This window comes from Xenopus laevis, chromosome 4S, assembly GCF_017654675.1.
Source record: "Xenopus laevis strain J_2021 chromosome 4S, Xenopus_laevis_v10.1, whole genome shotgun sequence".
In the NCBI taxonomy this organism is placed as follows: Eukaryota; Metazoa; Chordata; class Amphibia; order Anura; family Pipidae; genus Xenopus; species Xenopus laevis.
This window is the reverse complement of record NC_054378.1, coordinates 78481610-78500069: the sequence shown is the minus strand read 5'-3', so window position 1 is coordinate 78500069 and position 18460 is coordinate 78481610. Positions and strand designations below refer to the sequence as shown.

The following is an 18460-nucleotide window of genomic DNA, read 5'->3' as shown; positions in this document are numbered from 1 at the left end:
CAAAAGAAGGGCAATTGCAATGTAGAGGCAGCAACTGAAAGAGCAGACAGTAGATGAGATGAGAAAGAAATGATGCAAAGAACCAGTTAGATTCAGTTACAGGCAAAAGAAGAAGAATAACACAGGTACTCAAATGACAAATTACAGGTCCACTTAATTTTATACAATTACACACCCCTGTTTCTTTTAGGTTCCACAGGATACAGGAGCTCTGAGGCCATTTCTTGTTGATGGCTGTCAATGGAAGCATAGACCTGCTTTTTACACATTTGGCACAGTGGTGTAGATTTAATGCTTATAACCCAGTAACAGGTCTCTAACAGGACTAAATTGTCCTAAGAGACATTTAAAGGCCTCAACATGTCCAACTTAAAGAAGAGAAATCAAACAGAAGGTATGTTAGAAATTGGCAGATACATCGTAGTGCTTCACAAGGTTAATAAAGTTGATAAAGGGATAAAAAGAAGGTCATGGTTCTACAGCATCACATTAGAAGGGAAGGCTCAAAACGAAAATAAGGAATACATGTTTAACTTTAAGAAAAAGAGACATTTCCAACTGATAATATAATATGGAAACATACTGTATATAGAGAAGTACAATTATTGAATATATTTAAAGTTAACAGGGTATCTATACGGGCTAATGATATGCCTGCTTCAAAAAATATTGCCAAGTTTAATACTATAAATTGGTAGAACATTTAAACAAATGTTTCATGGAATTAATGAATGTAATTTTTTAAACATTTTTTTTATTCTCTGTTTCCTCTTGCCATTGTATCGGCAAATTGTTGTGTGATGCCTGTCATTGATCTGCAGGAACAAGGGAAAACTTTTGGATAACCCTAATATAAAGTAATACTCTTGCTAATTTGCTTTACTTTTTTTGCATGCAATCACTGTCCCTTCTCAGAAAGTGTTTTTTTTACAGTTCTATTGGCACATCCGATAAATGAAGAACAATGAAGGTGGCAAGCGGTTGAGCTTTTCCCTCGCTTTTTCTGTTTCCCTATGTGCAAGGTAGAGACATTCTCTTTCTTCTGCTGCCATTCAACTCTGCTGTTAACCAGGCACATTAATAAGACACAGTAGGGGAAAATTATTGTTTAACAAAACTTGATCCCCAGCTGCACCTCCACATATGAACAATATCAGCGGGGTGATGATTATTTTCCTTGAATCGTAGGCCAACAGTGAAACACATAAGGATCTGCACATACACTCAATTCAACAGGGGGACTTACCCCCATTTACTGAAACCATCAGTGCACCAAAAACCTGTTTCCCCCTCAAAGCACTAATGGCATACTGGTGGTTTTAGTATAGAGTAAGGCCCCCATTGCAGTAAAACTATATGGGGACCCTAAAACAGTATGATTATTTCACATTAAAAATGGGAAGTTCCTTTCATTTCCTTTCTCTGTTACATGAAAATAAGATAATTGGGATTTTCTCCACTGATAATTCTTGTTCTAAATGCTGCCCATGTGCATTACATACCTATGAAGACCCCAAGAAATGTGCTGGAATGCAGTGAGACAGGACATGTAAGCTTTTCCCTCTGTTGCATTGCATACAAATGATGTGAGAATGGAGATGCCATTCATGATAAACAATTTTCTAGCATTTTATAACTAATGAATTGTTAGACTGTAATTTTCTTTCCAGTGTATCATTAGGGTAGCTCTATGATGCTAACTGAAGCCCCAGTAAAAGGGGGTATTAATTGCTACTATTGGGGGAATGTTTTTCAATGAGGATGCTGTGAATAAAGAGCATTTTTTTGTGTTTGTATACATGGTTATCTCATTTAATATGTTTATTATATCTAAGCTTACTCTATCATTTCTACAATCTCACTTGTTTTATGTTTACTCTATAAAAGTGTATGATATACTTGTATATTTGATTACTTGTAAATAAATATTCAAATAACCAACAATCTCCTGGATGTTTCAAGCTATAAACTGTTAAAGGCAATTGAATGATTTTCATGTTCATAAGCAATAAATAGAATCTATGTTTATGGCTGTTTACTGACAATTTATGACGCTGGCTCATGCTGAGCCCAATAATGAAAGGAAGAGTAAAAAAAAATATAATGAAGGTTCAGAGACACAGAGAGCAGTTGGGGACTGGCGCATATTAATTCATCCTGTTAAAATGATTCAGTGCACTTAAAATGAAAAGGATATTGTATTATTCATGATATTTCATATCATGTGATCAATTTCAGGGGGACTACATTCCACATATGCAAAAGCTAATGTGTTGCATAAGCTGTTTAAAAAAATCTATTTTTACATGAACTTTAATCAAGATAGAGGGTTGTATCCCGTTGGCCAAAGAAAAACATGGGTTAAGTATTAAAACAATGTCAACACAACGGTGTGTACTTGTATACAGTTACAAACATACACATATTACAGTAACAGGAAAATCCCTGGAGGGAAGGTATTATTTCTCCCAGAATGCTCTATGAGACTGATTTTATGGTAAGAAAAACAAGGGTATTATAGTTCACCCAGGCCAAAAAGTCATTAGAAGTGTTGGGTTTGATTAGTAACAACCTGTAAAAAGAAGGTTGGTCTATGTGAGGTCTTTTCAGGAAATAGACCAGGAAATGTGGGACAAGCTCCAGTGGCTTAGAGATGTTAGGATAAACATAACGGCCACCATAGAAGAAATGGCAGGCACAACATCCCATGATTTAGTGCCTGAGTGCACAAAATGCATAAGGCTGTGTGTTTGTTCACTCTTAAATAAAAATAAAATAAAGTCTGAAGTTCTTTTATTTGCCTGTCCATGGGATCTGTGAGAGCCTGCTGTTTCTTCTATGGTTAAATACCTAAAACTTGAGCTGTAAGTCTGGAGCTTGTACACCCAGACCTCACATCTAAACTGGTCAGATTATACACTTTTGGCCATGCACCAGGTCCAGGAACTTTTCTTTGATATTGTGTTTTACATACAAAGGCACTTTGAATAAAATAGTTACATTTGCTGGATTGAAAGAGCAGGTTTCCGATATTCAGACGCCATTGTGTCAGTCTGCCCTGCTTTCAAATAAATACATTTTAATTAGTTTGTTTGCAAATGACATGTGATAACTCTGCTGTGAATAAAACACAGGAGAATACCTGCTTTAAGTTACACTAGCATGCCAGTCATTTCTCCATCATATGGCAACTCCCATCAGGAATGTGTAAAGAGAGAAGTTAAAGGGTCTGTTACCCTTCACTAGAAGTTCTAAAATACATTATATATATAACCCTAATTTGGTTACTGTCTCTTTAAATAGCAACTTACCCTTGGCAATCCAGGGGCCCGAGTCCCTTTTGCATATGAAAAGTACCGGGAGCTGGGAATTACAGTGCAGTGCCTCCACCTAGGGAACACTGAGGAACACACCTCATGGGGATTCCACTAGGAATAATAAAACACACAGTTTGCAAATGAACAAATATAAACTTTATATAAACTGTAGTAAACTAATACACCATGCACTCCTACACTGGGGACACTACCTAACTCACTATGTTGCTTCAACACAGTCCTTGTTAAATATCCCAAAGTCCCAATTCTCCGGAAGGGGTTAATAACCACATAGTTCAAATGAAATGTCCCTTTCCCAGAGCTCTTATTCCCCAGGTAGCACTACCATTTCCCAAAAGTACCTCTCCTTTGGAAGTTAGAAGCAGCTTCCACGTGGCAGGTAACTACACCAGGCTAATCTTCACTTTGGGGCTCCAAGCTTGTATCCGTACCAGTATCCTCCCTTGGGTGGCTCACTCACCGGGGTGCTCTCAGAGGTAATCACATTGGAGATTATAGGCAGCTCTGCAGGGAATCAATCTCACCAGTGGCACCTTTCTCCTTCTTAGTCTCTAGCAGCTTGTCAGGGAACAGGCTGGGCTCAATCTGTACCTCCACAGATTTAACAGCTTCTCTGTACTTGACAGTCTTACAGCTACTTGTGCTGGCTCTGTTCAGCTCTCTGAGAAACCCCTTGCATTTGGCTCCAAAGTCAGGCACACCCTCTCTCCCCAGGATGCACTGGGGTGCCCAGCCAATCGGATCGTTCTCCAGCCTGTAACTGGGCTGGATGATGTCACAGGCATGTGTAGAGTTGAGACACAAAGGGCATTTCCAACTGGTGCAATGGAGCCCTGCACTTAGGGGGTTATTTACTAAAACGTGAAGTTTTTGACCAAACCTGAGTCCTTCTTCTAAAGTACCTTCTTCTAGAGTCGGCACTGCAAAATTGAGAGTAAATTTGAATTGCGCAACTTTTTCAAATTGTTGCTCTGAAAACTCAATTTATCAATTTGTCACCCTAAAAACCAGAATTTATCAGATTATCGAACAAAAAAACAGACAGCCTGAATCTATCAAGAATTCTGAAGGTAAAAAACATGTTCCAATTGTTAAAGGGACCATCTGCCATTTACTTTTACATGATTTTGACAAGTTTTAGCTGGAGTATTTCAGAGCAGAATAAAGCTCAAAAAAATTGTTTTTTCCCCCTTTAAAAACTTGACCACAAAAATTTGAGGTTTAATAAATAGGCCCCTTAATGCCTGTCACTAGAACACCTTTTGCAAGGGGTATGCCCACATCTTTCAAATATGCTGCTTCCTTTGTGTGCTGCTCTAGTAGCACACAATTAAAAATATTCTTTATGTTCGCAAGGACTTGCCCAGCTTATCCACTCACTTTTACTGCAGTAATAATTTCTATAATTTGTGCACAATACACAATCATTTCAAGGATCTACACTCATTTCATAAAACTTTATTTTATCATTATGATAAATGTTTTCCTGTTTGTCATCAGGCATTTATTGCAGCAAAACAAAGAATTAAGGTAGGGTTGAAAGTAGGCAAGTTATTGGTACAAGAAAACCAAGGAAGGTACAGGTAATAGGCAGGGTAACAAGATAAGTACAAACATAGCCCACAGCAAGGCACACAAAGTCAATGCAAAGGGCATAATCAAGAACAGCAGAAATACAAGTAAGAAGACCTACGAAAAAACACATCATTGATGCCAGTAAACATTTTATACCGTATGTCTAGTATGTGCTTAAGCTGGGCTCTCCAGTGCAAAAGTGTTGACTTCACTATGCCAAGCCACAATGCTTAAACCACAGTGGATAGTTCTGGAGGGAAAGACTACAAATAATATTGTTTATGAGAGGCAATTTATTTACAGTTGGGTGGAGAAAGGCGGAAGTCCAATATTCACCAAAGGAACCAATTTAATTTGAGTTGCATGCCCTTATTATGGATGAAGCTTTTCTGTTGAATCATGTTAGAGAATACCTTTAAAAATTTAACACATACCTTTGGCCATAGATATACTCCCTTATAATAAAAATTTACAAGCACTAGAATATTTATGTGTCAGGAATTGGCCATTGCCATTTGAATATATGAATGATAATTTGATGAGATGATAGAACTAGACCTAGAGGAGGCTTGAATTAATTGGTCGGTAACTGCTTATTTGAAATTGATTGTCCCAAGTGCCTGAATATTTATACATTCTTACAAATACACATATTTATCATCCAGCCTTCAGGGTGTCCTATCATTTTGGCCATTGGAGCTCATTAGCAGCCACTTGCTCAACATGTAGATTCATTTTTACAAATTGTCAGCCATTCCTAAAGGATACTCCTCCTGTTGAATTTGTCACTATTTATACAGTTGGTATCTAGTACTGTGATGGCTTCCTCAGTAGTGTTCTTCCTGGCCAATTTGTACATGGTACTCTATGAAAAACTTTGACCACTTTGGATACCTACATGATTTCTGTGACTGCTTACAAATACTTTATATCAAAATCAAACAAACCTAGAATATGCTACTGAATATGCTACTGCTATTCAACAGGTTTTTCTCCAGAGGTTCACAATTATTATTATTATTCCTTACACTACCTGAGAATGTTTCAGTTATCAGTGATCAAAAAAAAGGGGGGGAACAAACATAGGAACTAGTTATAAAGTGAACAACAAGGGGGTACAATAGGAGTAGAGTGATAGATTGTATGTTCAGGACTTGTCAATTTCCTCCGAGGGAACTCATTGCTAATACAAAGGATAACACTTTGATGGATTCTCAGATGACCTTCAGTATGATATTTACAACTGCAATGAAATCAGGCTCAGGGGATTTGTCTGTACCAAAGCACTATTTGCATTTAAACCATATATACAAGTGTGGTTTTCCATAATGCTTTCCATGACTCCCTTTTTTTCTTCCAGCATTTTTATGTTTCCCTTTAACAATTAATGTTTTGCAAATGGCCAATAGTAATATCAGCGGGTAGTATACTCAGGATGAAAGATTATCTGTCATTAATCACTGAATAATTAAAATGCTGCAGTCTCCTACATAAAGATATATACGCGTTATAAGGAAAATGTAGAGTGGAGATTTCAAATGCAAGAGCTGCAAGGAATGGTGGAGTTGCTATGCAATACACTGTTTCATATCTGATATACAGTAACTGAGTATGATAAATGGGGAAAGTAATGGCACTGATGTTTACTATAGGTGTGTGATTAAAGTTCAAATGTTTGATTTTCTTAAGTGCAGTGGAGAAGTATTTTTGCCACCCCATGAAGTTACCGCAAATACTACGGTGTCTGGATTGAATGATCAAGAGGAGATTGGACGCACTGGAAGGGCTGCGTATTTGCAGCCTTGAAATATCATTTGGTCAGATTCTGAAAGTTATGTTGTGTATAATGCTGTAGTAGAGTTTGTGACATTTTATGAAATCCTGAGTGAAGATCCTTGAAACAATTGTGTATTGAAGAATACGGTATATCCTGCACCTGGGGCCTGTGCTGAGATTTTGTGCATGCGCTGATTTGCTGATATATATATATATATATACGTATTAGAAAAATTGGCATATCCAATAGTTCACAAGAAAGCAAACAGCACAAAAATATTTTAATAAAAAGGACACATACACAAAACCCACCAGATTCATATTTATTCTGTGAGACAATAAAAAAAAAAAACAGTCACTCCCTTCTATTCGGTAATTATATTATACTCTTAGAAATGCCTCACACTAAAGGGTTAAATAAATGTGCTAATCCAACAGAAATCGAATATACTCACGACAGACGGTTTTCATGCAGGTGACAGGACACAGTGATATACATTAAAATATGATTGGCCTCTTCTTCAACTTTAGATTATATATATATATATATGGAGCCTTACACAAGGTAAAACCATAAAAGGCTTTGGAATCTCCTTCTTTTGGTCTGTTATACAATAAATGTCAGTAGCACGTAACAATTCATTTTATAGATATGTTTTCCAAAAGGCGCGCACAAGTTGCGTGAAATCTGTATCTTTGGTGTCACAGTTTTTTCTTCAGGGTCATCCATATGAAGATGGTGCACCCCACTCCAGGAGGCACTCACGAGGTTATCAATTATTGCCTAGGGCGCTGTCCCCTGTAGCAGCTTTAAGTGGGCTACTTTATGCCACTGCAATAAGGTGTCAGTGCACCTCTGGGCGGTGAATTCTGTTCTCCTCTGCATCAGGGTCACGGCAAGTGCATTCGTCCTCTTCACAATCAGCCGCAAAAGGTATTACCTGATGATAAATGCAAGGTTATGGGTACAAACAACATATATGCTAATTATACACTATATGGACATGTGCTGTTATCTTCTTAAAGGAACAGTAACACCAACAACTGAAAGTGTATTAAATTAATTAAAATATAATGCACTGTTGGCCTGCACTGGTAAAACTGATTTGAGAGGGGAGGGGTGTGTGCATGGATGCTGGATTTTCATTTGGAGGGGTTGAACTTGATGGACTTTGTCTTTTTTCAACCCAATTTAACTATGTAACTATGCAACTATGTTTGCTTCAGCAACTCTACTATAGTATATATAAACAAGCTGCTAGGTAGCCATGGGGAAAGCTATTCAAAGTAGTGATGGGCGAATTTGTCCCGTTTCGCTTCGCCATGAATTTCGCGAATTACCCCCAAAATTCGTGAAACTGGCACAAAATTTGCGAAATGCGTCGGAAGCGGCGCCAAAATTTTTTGGACGTCTGCGAATTTTCGCTGCAAATTCTCAAATTTATTTGCGCAAATTCGCGCCTGCCAGAAACATTCGCCCCTCACTAATTCAAAGCTGAAAAAAGGAGAAAAGGCACAGGATACACAGCTGATAACAGATAAGCCTTGTAGTATATAATGTGATTCTGCATAGCTTATTTGTTATCTACTATTTGTCTTGTGTTTGAATGGCTGCCCCTGTAGCTACCCAGCAGCTTGTTTATATAAACTATAGTAGTCTGTCTGAAGCAAGCACACCAGCTGTACCAGTGCAGGGCAATGCTACATTATTTAAAAACACTTTCATTTTTTGATGTTACTTTTCCTTTTACTTTTCCTGATAAAAAAAATATTTCTTTGCAAAGGGAATGCAGACGATGAACTTTAGGTGCATGTGCAGTTGGAGCCAGTCTGGTATTAGTGCCAACTACGTATTCAGCTACACTTTATTCAGGTAATAGACTATGCAGGGAGGGGGGCCAATTGTCTCCCAGAACAGGAGCCAAGGTTCCGGTTATGGCTCACACTTTAGCCTATAACAGCCGCCTTTTACTTTGAGCGCTCTGCTACTCGGATGAAACCAGGTCTTAAATTCAGAGAACTACGTCTCAGGTTCTGGGCAGACAAGGGAACCAGAGTGTAAAAAAGATGAACGGGGATCAAGCAGAACGTAGTCAAGGATCAGGCCAAGGTCAAAACTGTGAGAACAAATCACAGTCCAAAATCATAGTCTAGAAGCAGGCAAGCAGGTCAGGACAGGCAGCAATGGATTGTAGCAGATGGGGGCTTTCTCTTAAGGGGGATTTATTTCTCCTTTAATGACTAATTAATGAAACAGACTGGATTCGGTACACTGTAGTCCATTCTTTAGGCCTTACAAGAAATGTCTTTATAAAGTACATCGGTTTTCTGAACTGCAAGATTTATTTACTCAATTAGCCAAAAGGTATAACCGCAATACTATGTTGCCATTTTATTAGGTTGCAGAGGTACTGTACTACGCAGATTAATTAGTGCTCTCAGCAAGATGAATGTTAGCACCAGCAAAATCTTAACCAACCCTGATAATTATTTTAATAATATATATTCTTCACAAGTGGAAATGTTTAATTTCTAGAAAATATAAGCCTAAAAGCAAATTCAGCAGAAGCATGCCACAGCCAGATAAGATCCACAGATAAGAACACTTTTTTTTTTTACTTTCAGAGTGTGTATTACAGGGGAAAGCCATTAAATTTACAAATAACTAAAACCAATAAAAATGCAATGTATGTTGGAAAGCTTCTTAGAGTGACTTCTTAGAGATGTATATTTTAGAATTGAGTTAAAGAACCATGTCTTACTTATTTCAGTTGGGCAGAAATTACTAGGCCGATCAGGTATTAATTTGCTTTCAGATCTCGACTCCCTCAGTTTTTTTTTGGTTTGTTGATAGCCCTCAGATTAGTTGAAATCACCCTGATTTGATTGCATCTAATGAACCCTACCAGTTTGCTGCTAATTGCATGGTTTTTAATCAGCCCACTTATTTTAGCTACTGAGCGCCTCCAGTTTCTTGTAAAATTTGTAATTTATGCTCATTGGAGTGCAAACTATTCTCATTGGAGTGCAAAGGGCATTTGTATTTAATGGTGCCAAACGTTCAGCTTCGGAAGGTAATGAATATGCTAGCATGTAAATAGCAAGTTAAACAAACATCTAACACACTACATTGAAAATAATAACAAATATTCAGGGCTTCTGTTGTGTTACAATGGGAGTGAATGAGCAGCAAAATAGTGACTTTAAGCAAAACTTGTTTTGCTGCTCACATGCTCCCTTGTTCTGTCCGTCAGCAAGCTGAAAATTGATAAGATAAGGTGGATTCCTTCAGTACTATTTGCATACAGAAGAAAATGAACTGTATATGGGGCAAATGGTGGTGTTCTGGCTCTGGTAGCACTTTATGGTAAGTTTGACTGGGCCATTGTTTATATCAGTTTTTGTCCAAGCTGGATGTCACTCCTGAGACAAAGCTGTGCAAAGGACAGAGGTAACCGAGGAGCTGCTTTGGAAGAAGATATTAGCCCTTAATGTAGGAGTAATAAATTGGCTTTGTATTTATGGACGCTAAAAGAGTTCCTTGCAAATTTGGAGCAAGTAAGCAGCTTTCAGGTGTCACTCACATGCCAACTGCATGGCATTCACATTCAGACATAGCACTTTGCACACAGTGCTTTCATACAGTATGGAGAGCAAAGGAGAACAAGGGTGCCTTGGGAAAAATAACATTGCACGTGTGCCTGTTTTGTGCCCTTTATGAAAAAAATACACAGGCCTGGGGGTAGAATTATAGTGCAGCACCATGCAACTATCTTACTTTCCTTTTTCTGAGGTGCCTGTCAGCAGACTTAGAGTTGTTCCTGGACATTAGATTAATGTGCTTGTATTTTATTTTACTGAGCTAGGAATACCATGGAAAGGTATATAAAATGGTAGTGTGGCACTGCACCAAGGTTCAAGGAAAAATCGAACTAAAGCAGTATATTCAAAGGGAGTGATTTTGTCCTCTAAAGCAGTGTGTGCTATTAAATTAGTGGGATTTGCTTATATTCAGTTATATACAATACATTGCAAAAGTATGCAGATCCTAAACCAACTCTTTGGTTAAGTGATTAAGTGCCTACTGGGCACGAAACGCGTAGGGCCAATGGAGATGTCTGTATTTTATTTTTTTTCAGTAAATATTGCTTTTACATCTATATCTGTGGACCTGTGTATTGATGTTTGGCCCTTTTCTGTCTACATGAATAACAGTTTGCTGCTCTCTGAGCTGAGGTCTGGGGCTGGTGCACCTGGACCCCTGATTCTACTTGGTGAGTTCTCTACATTGGTTAACTGTGGCACCTTTCTTTTCTGATTTAATAATTTAGCCAACTGTACATATGTGCCAGTACTGCCCATACCTTATGTCTACTCCATTTGTACTGGCATTTCCTTTACTGGTTATTTATGTGTTGCAGAGTTACCACCACATCACATTACCCTATTTTTGTTTCCATGTCAGTGCAATGAAATACAAAAGAAAAAGAAAATCTTATCTTATCTTATCATAGAGAACCATATTTAAGTGCAGATCTTGTTAATCATTAAACCAAGAGAATTATTCAAGAGTCTGAAGCCCTTTTGCAGAGCACTCTATATAGCTTTAAATATATGCTGTAAAGATAGATATATAAATGAATATTAGATAAAGAAAGAGTGTGTTCGTTTATAACCCCACATTACCTTGTTTTCGCTTACCTTGTGAGAGGACAGAGTAGAGGCGCAGCAATCTCCTCCATCATACTGACAATATGCACGGTTATTAATGGTGTCACACCAGCCATCTGCTAGAAAAGGCTGCATAGGAACACAGTCATTCTCCTCAATACACCAAGGAAATCAATACATAGTCTGCAACCTTTAAAGCTTTGACACAAAGGGGATAGTGAACGATACCTTTTTTTTCTTCCCCTTACTGAAAATTGCTGAGATGAAATGCTTACTGCATTGTCTAACAGATATATTCTGGAGACGTGTAGGTGGATAGATCTGATAAACAGCATTGGCAAATGAGAAGAATGCTGCAGTGTCTGCTATTTGAATGAAGGCCCATATCTACTCTAGCTAGCTACTTAAACAAAAGGGACAGATATTCATCTTAAATTCACTTTGCCTTGATTGCGTACTTTATAAAATACTCATAGGGACATATTTATGAAAAGTCGATTGCTCTATTCCCTTGTGTGTGTTTTAACAGTGAAATGTAATTTTACAATTTGGATGTATATATGAATATTTTTATTTCTATAGCTCTACTTATGTATGCAACACTGTTCAGCAAAACTATAAATGAATAGAACAGGGGGTCATTATAATAATAAAAAATACAAATTACAGTTACATTAAAGATTAAGAGCTTACAATCTGAGTAAGTGGGTAACTTCACAGACACAACTAGAAGGATATTAAATGCTGCAGGTATTTACATGAAATTTATGGTATTTTGATAATACAATAATAAAAATGAGCCTTATTTGACCTAAGAATGCATTTCTTGACCCTGCATTCCATTGTACTTGCTGAAGATAACCATTAAGTCATCCATTCTCATGGAAGTGTCTTCCAATTGACGGTTTGCTCTGTCTATATACAGTATATCACCATGTGGCTAGCTAGCATTATAAACCCTGCCTGTTAGGTATAGACACTGACCAAGTCCAATTTGTGGCATGGGGACCCTTGGATTAAAGAATAAAAGAATAACAGCTGGGACAATATTATGAATCTGAGGTGTTGTAACAATGATAGATAAGGTTAGGAGGCTGAGAAACCATACTTTGCACCAAGCAAACATAGTGGTTTAGAGCCCAGTGGTTGATCTCACGAATAGTGAGTGGAATAGAAATAATGACGGCACATTCCATTAATACCATTAAACACATTTTACAATGACGTTTTTTCATTTACCATATTTAATATAAAGGGGTTCCTCTACGTGTACAGTTTCTGAGAATTACAAGAGCTTTACTGCTTCAGGGAGTTGTAGGTTCCTGAAATCAATAATAGGGCTATACTTAAGTAGCCAGTATTTAATATTTATTAGTGTCCTCTCTGCCATCTCATTACTTTAGAACAAAATACCCATAAATAACACATTCCTCAGGGCTGATTAATAATCATATTAAATTATGTACTTGCCCTCATTTCCTAACAATGGACATAGGGGAGTAGGGGTGTTAAAAAAAAAAAAAAAAAAAAAATTATATATATATATATATATATATATATATATATATATATATATATATATATATAATTACTACTACATTACACTACATTCCTACTGTGTGTATATATATATATATATATATATATATATATATATATATATATACATATACACACACACAGAAAATAAAATAGAATGTAATATTGAAGTAAGATACAAGTTATATTATTATATACTATATTATACAAAGTTATATGTTAACATTAAACACAAAGTTATATTATATGAAATCTTTAAAGGACATCCAAAACCTAATACTATATTATAAAAACAAATTAAACAATTTCTGTGAGTAAATATTGTGCTGGAGCTTTATTTGTTTTTTAAGTGAGGCTAAAGTCTAAAATAATTTGTTACTATGTGTAATACAACAGGATACCCGTGAACTTTCCCTTCCTTAACAAAAAATATTTTATTAAAAATAATTAATGGGTTTCTAAAAGATGCCACAACAGTTGTGGACCTAAAGGGCTTAGGGCAAAGAGGGAGGAGTATAGTTTGAGGACACTCTTATGAGAAATAAGTATGTGGGTCTGTTCCATGAGTTATATATTGTCTGATTTTACTATTATTAACTTAATGGTCCCATCTGGACCTGACATTTTTTAAACTGGGGAATGATTTCATACATCAGTATGCTATTATAGCATATGCTTAGGCTCAGCCATTCAATGAAAATGGCCATAGTCTTACATGTACCAAACTTGTTTTAAAATAAGAACATTTTAATGTTATAGTGTTCTTACCTCACAGGAAGGAATGCAGTGAAGAGCAAAGGGTTCTGGGTGCCACTTTAAGATACTTGTGCACATGATACCCTGTAATATGAAAAGACAACATCTTTGAGACAATTTCCCTGTCCTTATTATGACTTATAGCTACTACAAAATAGGTTGAAGAAACATCGGTAGACACATACATATTAATATAGTGAATAAAGTACCCCCTCTTGTAAAATATAAGGATATTATAAGTCACCGAGTGTAATGGAGTCTACTGACCTGCTCCAAGATGGCGTCCAAAATGGCGATTCCTCTTCCCTGCACATGGCTCCGGGTGGTCGCAATCATCCTGCATCATCTCCTTCTTGCCCTGTGATTGGTCGCCGGCGACGGAACGGACGCCGGCGTCAGAATCGGGCGCCGGCGTCAAGGCGTCAGCGTGGGGACGCTGGCGTCTGCGTCTGACGCCAGCGCGTCAATTTTGGCGCCAATAGACTGGACTATAAAGACCCTCATTTCCATCCTGACCTTGCCCAATTATAGGTCTATTTCATATAGTTCCTGGGTGCGATATATTCTGTTTTGCTTATCCGTGTTTGAACCTTGCCTGTTATCGACTTTGAATCTGTACTGCCTGTCTTGACCATTCTGCCTGTTTTACGACCATTCTTTGATAAACCCTTTTCTGTACCGCGAACTTGGATTGTTGCCTTCTCTTTGGTCCTTACTTCAACTGCGCCTTCGGGCATTACAGTATAATTGGGCCATGGACCCCTCGGAGGAGGCCCAAGTACCCCTCGATGTCGGAGGGGCCATTCGGGGATTGGCTTCTCGCATGAAATCCTATGAAGCCCAGCAGTCTCAAATTGGCCAGGCAATTGATGTTATCCTGGAGAAATTGACTGCCATGTCTCCAGCGGCTCCTGCGGCTGTGCCTGTTCCTGCCATTCCTGCTCCTCTCCAGGTGTCTGAACCTCGTGTTCCCGCTCCACCTCTTTTCAGCGGAGACCCAAAAGCTTGTCGTGGTTTTATTAACCAATGTGAAATTCAATTCACTCTGCAGCCAGGCCAGTTCGTCTCCGAGCAAGCCAAGGTTGGTTTTGTCATCTCCCGTCTGCAGGGGAAGGCTCTGGAATGGGCGTCTCCCCTTTGGGAGAAGAGAGACCCGCTGATCGACAACGCCGGGGCCTTTCTCCAAGAACTCCGGACGGTGTTTGACGCTCCTGGTCGTACTACTGCAGCCTCGGCTCGACTGTTCCAGCTTCAACAAGGCACTCGCTCAGTTCCCGAGTATGCCATTGAATTTCGTACCCTGGTGGCAGAGACCTCCTGGAATAACGATGGTTACCACGCGGCCTTTTACAACGGCTTGGCTATACGCATTAAGAATGACCTCGTTTCCCGGGAAATTCCTTCTCGGTGGGAGGATCTGGTGGCCTTGGCGGTGAAGGTGGATACCCGGCAGAGGGAGTTCCAGCTTGAACTCGACCGAGAGCGTACAAAGAGGTACCCCCGGTTCCAACCTTCTTTGGCCCCCCGCTTCCAGAGACCCCTGCTTTTCAATCCTGTTCCCCCAGAGCTTCCTCCTGCTCCTATGGATTCTGCTTCTTCCTCCTTGCCGGCTGAAGAACCCATGCAGATTGGGCGGGCCCGCCTGTCCGAACAGGAGAAACTCCGGAGAAGGGCTGCCGGCCTGTGCCTTTACTGTGGGGGTAAAGCCCACTTTGCCCAGGAGTGTCCAGTGAAGCCGGGAAACGCCAAAGCCTAGGTAAGCTCGGGGAGACTTACCTGGGTGGGATTTGTCATTCTCCCCATTCTTCTACTCTACGTTTCCTTCTTCCGGTGCAGATCCAGTTTGGCTCTTTAAAGTTTTCCTCACAAGCCTTTCTAGATTCCGGTGCTGCAGGAAACTTCATGGATCGATCCTTTGCAAGACGTCATTCCATCCCTCTCCAACCCTTGGCAGTTCCTCTTCGTGTCCTGGCGATTGATGATCGTCCGCTGTCGTCTGCCTTCGTCTCGCATTCTACTCAGGAACTTTCTTTTAAGGTGGGCACCTTGCATTTGGAGAGATTATCCTTCCTCCTCATTGATTGCCCTTCCACTCCGGTTGTCCTGGGACTGCCATGGTTATGTGCACATAATCCAGTCATTGACTGGTCCACATTGCAAGTTTCCAGATGGAGTCCTTTTTGTTTACAGAACTGCCTACCCACTGTTCCGGTTGTCAAAATTTCCTCTGTGTCCTCTAATTCTTCTCTTCCCTCTGTATACCAAGCATTTGCCGATGTGTTTAACAAGTCTTCTGCTGAGATTCTTCCTCCCCATCGGCCTTACGATTGCCCAGTGGAACTTCTATCCGGCTCTATGCCCCCCAGGGGCCGCACCTACCCACTCTCTCCTTCGGAAACTTCTGCTATGAAGTTATACATCCAGGAGAATCTTCAGAGAGGATTCATCCGTCCTTCCACCTCCCCTGCCGGTGCAGGTTTCTTCTTTGTTGAGAAAAAGGATGGTAGTTTGCGGCCCTGCATCGACTACAGAGGACTCAACAAGATCACAGTTAAAAACAGGTACCCTCTTCCTCTTATTTCTGAACTGTTTGATCAACTTAGGGGTGCCAATATCTTTACAAAGCTGGATCTTCGGGGGGCATACAATCTTATCCGGATCCGTGAAGGGGACGAGTGGAAGACCGCCTTTAATACCCGTGATGGACATTATGAGTATTTGGTCATGCCCTTTGGTCTCTGTAATGCTCCTGCGGTCTTCCAGGAGTTTGTTAATGATATTTTTCGAGATTTATTGGGTCTATGTGTGGTCGTTTATCTGGATGACATTCTTGTTTTTTCTAAAGATCTTCTGGAACATCGTGCCCAAGTACGTGAAGTCCTCTCCAGACTAAGGAAGAACAATCTCTTTGCTAAATTGGAGAAATGCACTTTTGAAGTCTCGTCTATTCCTTTCCTTGGCTATATCATTTCTCCTCTAGGTTTCAAGATGGATCCTGCCAAGGTGTCTGCAATCCTGGACTGGCCTCTTCCTACTAGTGTCAAAGCCATTCAGAGGTTTGTCGGCTTTGCCAATTATTACAGACAGTTTATAAAAAATTTTTCTTCCAGACTTTCTCCAATTCTGGCCCTGATTCGTAAGGGGGGCAAACCTCAACACTGGTCTTCTCAAGCCCTGGAATCCTTCAAATCCCTCAAAGAGGCCTTTTCTTCCGCTCCAATTCTTCGGCACCCAGAACCTCTACATCCCTTCTTCATGGAAGTCGACGCCTCTGATGTCGGAGCTGGAGCAGTTTTATCACAGAGATCCATTTCTGACGGTAAACTCCATCCTTGTGCGTTCTTTTCTAAAAAATTTTCTGCCCCAGAACAGAACTATGATGTGGGGAATCGTGAACTACTTGCCATCAAATTAGCCTTGGAGGAATGGAGACACTTACTGGAGGGTTCTTCGGTTCCTGTGACGATTTTTACCGACCATAAGAATCTTGAGTTCATCCAAACCCTCAAACGCCTGAATCCCCGGCAAGCCAGGTGGGCACTTTTCTTTTCCCGTTTTAATTTTGTCATTACCTTTCGTCCTGGCTCCAGAAACAGGAAGGCCGATGCCTTATCCAGAAGCTTTATTCCCGAAGATTCTGTGTCCGAGGAACCTGAACCTGTGGTACCCTCCATCAAGATTATTGCTGCCTTGTTCCCTTCCTGTGCCTCCCAATTGTTGTCCGCTCAAGATTCTGCTCCTGCGGAAACTCCTCTTGGTGTTGCTTTTGTCCCTCCAGAATTTCGTCTTGCTATTTTGTCTCAGTCTCATAGTTCCAAACAGGCCGGACATCCTGGAATTCAGAAGACGACCGAGCTCTTATCTCGTCTAGTATGGTGGCCAACCTTAAGAAAGGACGTTAAAGATTTTGTCTCCTCATGTTCCACGTGTGCTGTATCCAAATCCGGACATTCTCCTCCCAAGGGTTTTCTTCTTCCACTGCCCATCCCATCTCGACCCTGGACTCACCTCGCCATGGACTTTATTGTCGATTTGCCCATTTCCTCCGGCCACACTGTCATTTGGGTTGTTATCGACAGATTCAGTAAGATGGCTCATTTCACTCCTCTCCGCAAACTGCCTTCTGCTCCTGAACTTTCAGAACTGTTTATTAAACATATTTTTCGCCTCCATGGCTTCCCAGCAGAAATTGTGTCCGACCGTGGTCCCCAATTTGTGTCTAAATTTTGGAGGTCACTGTGTAATGCTTTAAATATCTCTCTTCAATTTTCTTCTTCTTATCATCCCCAGTCCAATGGTGCCGCTGAACGTGTTAACCAGGCCTTGGAGCAATTTCTTCGTTGCCATGTGTCTTTGTGTCAAGACGACTGGTCGGACCTTCTTCCCTGGGCGGAGTTTGCCCATAACAATTCTTTACATTCTTCTTCCCAGAAATCTCCTTTCTTCTGTGTGTATGGCCGGAACCCATTGGCATTCCCTCAGGATCTCTTACTCACAAATGTTCCTGCTGCTAATGATCAAGCCGCTCATATGCTGGCCATCTGGCAGGCCACCACTGCTAATCTGGAAAAGAGTTCATCCTCTCAAAAGAAGTTTGCCGACAGGAAGAGAATTGCCGCCCCACCCTATGCTCCTGGTGACAAGGTCTGGTTGTCTACACGGAATATTCGCCTCAAGATTCCCACTCCTAAGCTTGGCCCCAAATTCATCGGTCCCTTTCCCATCATCGAGGTCATCAACCCTGTGGCAGTTCGTCTTCTTCTTCCTCCCGAGATGCGGATCCCTAATGCCTTTCATGTGTCTCT

The 18460-nt window shown here is 40.0% G+C and overlaps 1 protein-coding gene across 1 annotated transcript in view; it reads right to left on the bottom strand.

The window, feature by feature from the left end:
- Window positions 1-7000: 7000 nt before the first annotated feature.
- The window catches only part of pappa2.S (pappalysin 2 S homeolog), a 75701-nt gene continuing 64241 nt past the window's right edge, over window positions 7001-18460 (bottom strand). The window contains exons 21-23 of the mRNA XM_041561498.1: window positions 13668-13739; window positions 11391-11489; window positions 7001-7630 (exon numbers count right to left, since the gene is read on the bottom strand). Coding sequence (XP_041417432.1) covers window positions 7535-7630; window positions 11391-11489; window positions 13668-13739 — 267 coding nt within the window. The 3' untranslated portion in view covers window positions 7001-7534. The remainder of the gene's footprint in view (window positions 7631-11390; window positions 11490-13667; window positions 13740-18460) is intronic.